General features: G+C 42.8%; 1 protein-coding gene across 1 annotated transcript; it reads right to left on the minus strand.

Moving 5' to 3' along the window:
• Positions 1–2,725: 2,725 nt before the first annotated feature.
• Positions 2,726–3,520, minus strand: LOC123570229 (eukaryotic translation initiation factor 4E type 3). The gene is given in 1 exon segment (XM_045379218.2): positions 2,726–3,520. A coding segment is annotated over 1 exon segment (570 nt). The 3' UTR covers positions 2,726–2,950.
• Positions 3,521–4,153: the final 633 nt, after the last annotated feature.

Genomic DNA, 4,153 nt, shown 5'->3' on the forward strand with positions numbered 1-4,153 from the left:
TCTCACTCTGTCACCCAGGCCGTAGTGCAGAGGCACGATCTCTGCTCACTGTAACCTCCGCCTCCCGGGTTCAAGCGATTCTCCTGCCTCAGCCTACTGAGTAGCTGGAATTATAGGCACGCGCCACCACGCCCGGGTAATTTTTGCATTTTTAGTAGAGACAGGGTTTCACTATGTTGGCCAGGCTGGTCTCAAACTCCTGACCTCAGGTGATCCACCCGCCTTGGCCTCCCAAAGTGTTGGAATTACAGGTGTGAGCCATCGCACCTAGCCAAAATAACAGTTTTTTTGTTTGTTTGTTTTTGTCTTTTATTTTATTTTTTTTAACATTCCTATTTATTTTATTTTTACTTCAAAGGCTACATACATGCAAAAGTTGAACATGTCATCACACATGCTTTAAATAAAGTTCAACAAATAAAAATACTTCAAAATCCATTTATTTATGGAAATATATATGACAATTATAGTGAAGTCAATGATATCCTTTTTTCTAATCTATCAGAAAAATATTTATATTATAAAAAAGAGTTTTAATTCGTGTCCAGAATAATTTTTTAAAATTCTTGAGTCATAATTTTAAAACAAGTTGAATGTTAGCACAATGTTTGGAGAAACAAGTCCCAGGCTCTTGCTAATGGGATCTGATATTCTCATACTTCATTTTGAAATCACTAAGGAAACTCAAGTTTAGGGGGAAAAAAAAGCATTTTAAAAAACCTATGACGGCCGGGCGCGGTGGCTCACGCCTGTAATCCCTGCACTTTGGGAGGCTGAGGCGGGCGGATCACGAGGTCAGGAGATCGAGACCATCCTGGCTAACACGGTGAAACCCCGTCTCTACTAAAATACAAAAAATTAGCCGGGCGCGTTTGCTGGCGCCTGTAGTCCCAGCTACTCGGGAGGCTGAGGCAGGAGAATGGCGTGAACCCGGGAGGCGGAGCTTGCAGTGAGCCTAGATGGTGCCACTGCACTCCAGCCTGGGCGACAAAGTGAAGACTCCGCCTCAAAAAAACAAAAAAACAAAAAAAAACCCTATGACGATAAGGATTCTGGCTGAGGTGGTTACTAACCAAGTGAAGGGCACGACGTCTATAAACAGATAATGTTCAAAGTCCTTTAAAATGTTTGAATGGAGATTTTTATCTACAAGCACATAGTGAAGGCTTAAAGTAGCCTTGAGTCTCTCTGCTGGTCAACACTGCAAGAGGAATTAAAAATCCCAGATACAGTGAAGTTCTGAGTGCACCGCCCTTTTGAAAAATGTGTGAGCAGACACTAGCTCCCGTGACTCCAAAAACAAGCCAACTAGCGGAAGTGTCTCTGAATGGCCCTGCCCTTTATCAGGCAAAAGCAGCAAAAGGCTTGGCAAAGTCAGGAGAGGGAAATAGGCGTATTCTGAGCAAGTCTCCATGGTCCAGAGGATGACCATTTCCTTCTAATAAAACCAATATTTCTTTGGTAGCATAATACAATGTATATCAACAATCCCAATAACTAATATGAGCAGAATGCACTCAAAGTTCAACTTTGTAAATGTTCACATGCATCCTGGAAATGAGATGTAACTTCCTGCACCTACATGAAAAAGGGTGGGGACAGCTGCCCAGGCTGGAGGACTACTGATGATGAGAAATGACACACAACGTGAGCAGGGAAAGCGATCATTTAACAAAATGTGTTAGCGTTGACTGGGAAAGCCCTGAGTGGATAAACACACCCGAACTTTGCAAGGAGCTTAATCCAAACAATTAAAATATCACCTTCTCTTTAAATCAGAAACATCAGGTTTCCTATTGGGAGAAATCCCTTGCTACTACTCTAAGCCTTTGGTTGAAAAGGCCAAATTAAAATTCGGATTAGAAATGTTTTTACAAAGGGTCCAAAGACTTAGAGCTTGATTTACATCCTGATATTGAATTGTGATTATAGTTTTCATGTTAGGCAATCCAACTATTATTTTCCTTTTATCCAACTATTATTTTCCTTTTATCGCTAAAAAAAAGTTTTAAAAAGGAAAATTAAAGATTTGAGTGCAATCAGTGTAAAATCAGATTAAGTATGGTTTTTCTTTTCCCTGGGACAGAAAAAAACAATGCCCAGCTCACAGTATATAGGAATATGTCACAACAAATAATCAGAAGACAGGTTTCTCCAAGCTAGTATTCCTCCTTGTACAGTGTGGTATTCAAAAGCAGTATTGTCACGATTAGCATATTCTCATTAACTAGGTACAGCAGAGCTACTTAAAGGGAAACCGATTTCTCATGCCTCAATGAAAGGGGAGTGTAGAAAACAATAATTAGGCTGAATAAGGAATTTTAAAGGGCACAAAAAAAATTCAGAGTGAAAAGAACAGAGAATTTAGAAAGCCAAAAAAAATTGTTTATTTTTTGTTTTTTTGTTTTTAAAAAAGCAAGTAATGTGACGGTAGAAACCCACACAATCTCCCTCAACCCCACCTGCCACTTTGAGTCCTAATTGCCCATCTGCAAGGACAGAAACCCACTCTAAATTGACCAGCATCGGCTTCCGCAAGTCTTCTCTTCACTCTCCCTCCTTTTAAGACCTATTCCAAAACCAATCAGCAAAGGACAAAGAATTCTTTACAGAGTGCAATTAGTGTTTTCCACGTCCACCTTCAAAAGCATAATGCTCTTCATGGGGTTTATAAAATACTGCTTTAAAAGTTATGTGGGCCCAGCACTTTCGGAGGCCGAGACGGGCGGATCACGAGGTCAGGAGATCGAGACCATCATGGCTAACACAGTGAAACCCTGTCTCTACTAAAAAATACAAAAAACTAGCTGGGCGAGGTGGCGGGAGCCTGTAGTCCCAGCTACTCGGGAGGCTGAGGCAGGAGAATGGCGTAAACCCGGGAGGCGGAGCTTGCAGTGAGCTGAGATCCGGCCACTGCACTCCAGCCTGGGCGACAGAGCGAGACTCCGTCTCAAAAAAAAAAAAAAAAAAAAAAGAAAAAAAAAGTTATGTGGGGCAGAAGTTCATAGATCTTTTCTAAAACAGTCGCTTCACTCACTTAAGAGGCATTTACATTCCAGAGTTGGACGACGTCTTCTCGGTCCCGAACACTGACACTAACTCCTATTACTTCGTCATCTGCTGCAGCACAGTCTGTGAACTGTTTCTCGATGGTTGCTAACGGCAACACTTTCCAAACTGTGGACGTGCTGTCCTTGGGGACTTTCATCGTCCATACGCCGCCCTTTGCATTACTCTCCTCTTCCCAAAGTGGTCGCCTCTCTCCTCTCATTAAATGATAACTGCATCTCAAAGGCAGGCTAGTCACAGGAGGGATATTATTGTACACACTCCAGAATATCTGTACTGTCTGGACTGTGTAGATTTTCTTCAGATTTCATGCGCACTCAGCTGCTGTGGCACCAGGCAGGGATCTGTCGAGCCAGAAGGTCCAGGGCGAGTGCAGTGGGACCACGCCCGGTTTGGGGTGCAGCGCTGACAGCTACTGCAGGCCCAGAGGCGGCTCGGGGGCGGTGGCCATCTTTTTTTTTTTTTTTTTTTTAACACGGAATCTCACTCTGTTGCCCAGGCTGGAGTACAATGGTGTAATCTCGGCTCACTGCAACCTCTGCCTCCTGAGTTCAAGTGATTCTCCTGCCTCAGCCTCCCAAGTAGCTGAGATTATAGGCGCCTGACACCATGCCCGGCTAATTTTTGTATTTTTAGTAGAGACAGTGTTTCACCATATTGGTCAAGCTGTTCTGGAACTCCTGACCTTGTGATCTGCCTGCCTCGCCTCCCAAAGTACTGGGATTACAGGCATGAGCCACCGCACCCAGCCAAAATAACAGTTTTAAATGCACATAATTATAAAGCAAAACAATTGTATTGAAATAGCTATCAGAATAGTTAAAATATTTGTGATATTATATTGCATGTACTTATTTTTTTTAATTTTTTTATTTTTTGAGACAGAGTCTTGCTTTGTTGCCCAGACTGAAGTGCAGTGGTGTGATCTTGGCCCACTGCAACCTCTGCCTCCTGCATTCAAGCGATTCTTGTGCCTCAGCCTCCTGAGTAGCTGGGATTACAGGGATTTGCCACCATGCCCGGGTAATTTTTGCATTTTTAGTAGAGATGAGGTTTTGCCATGTTGGCCAGGCTGGTCTTGAAC

This window comes from Macaca fascicularis, chromosome 1 (assembly GCF_037993035.2).
Source record: "Macaca fascicularis isolate 582-1 chromosome 1, T2T-MFA8v1.1".
In the NCBI taxonomy this organism is placed as follows: Eukaryota; Metazoa; Chordata; class Mammalia; order Primates; family Cercopithecidae; genus Macaca; species Macaca fascicularis.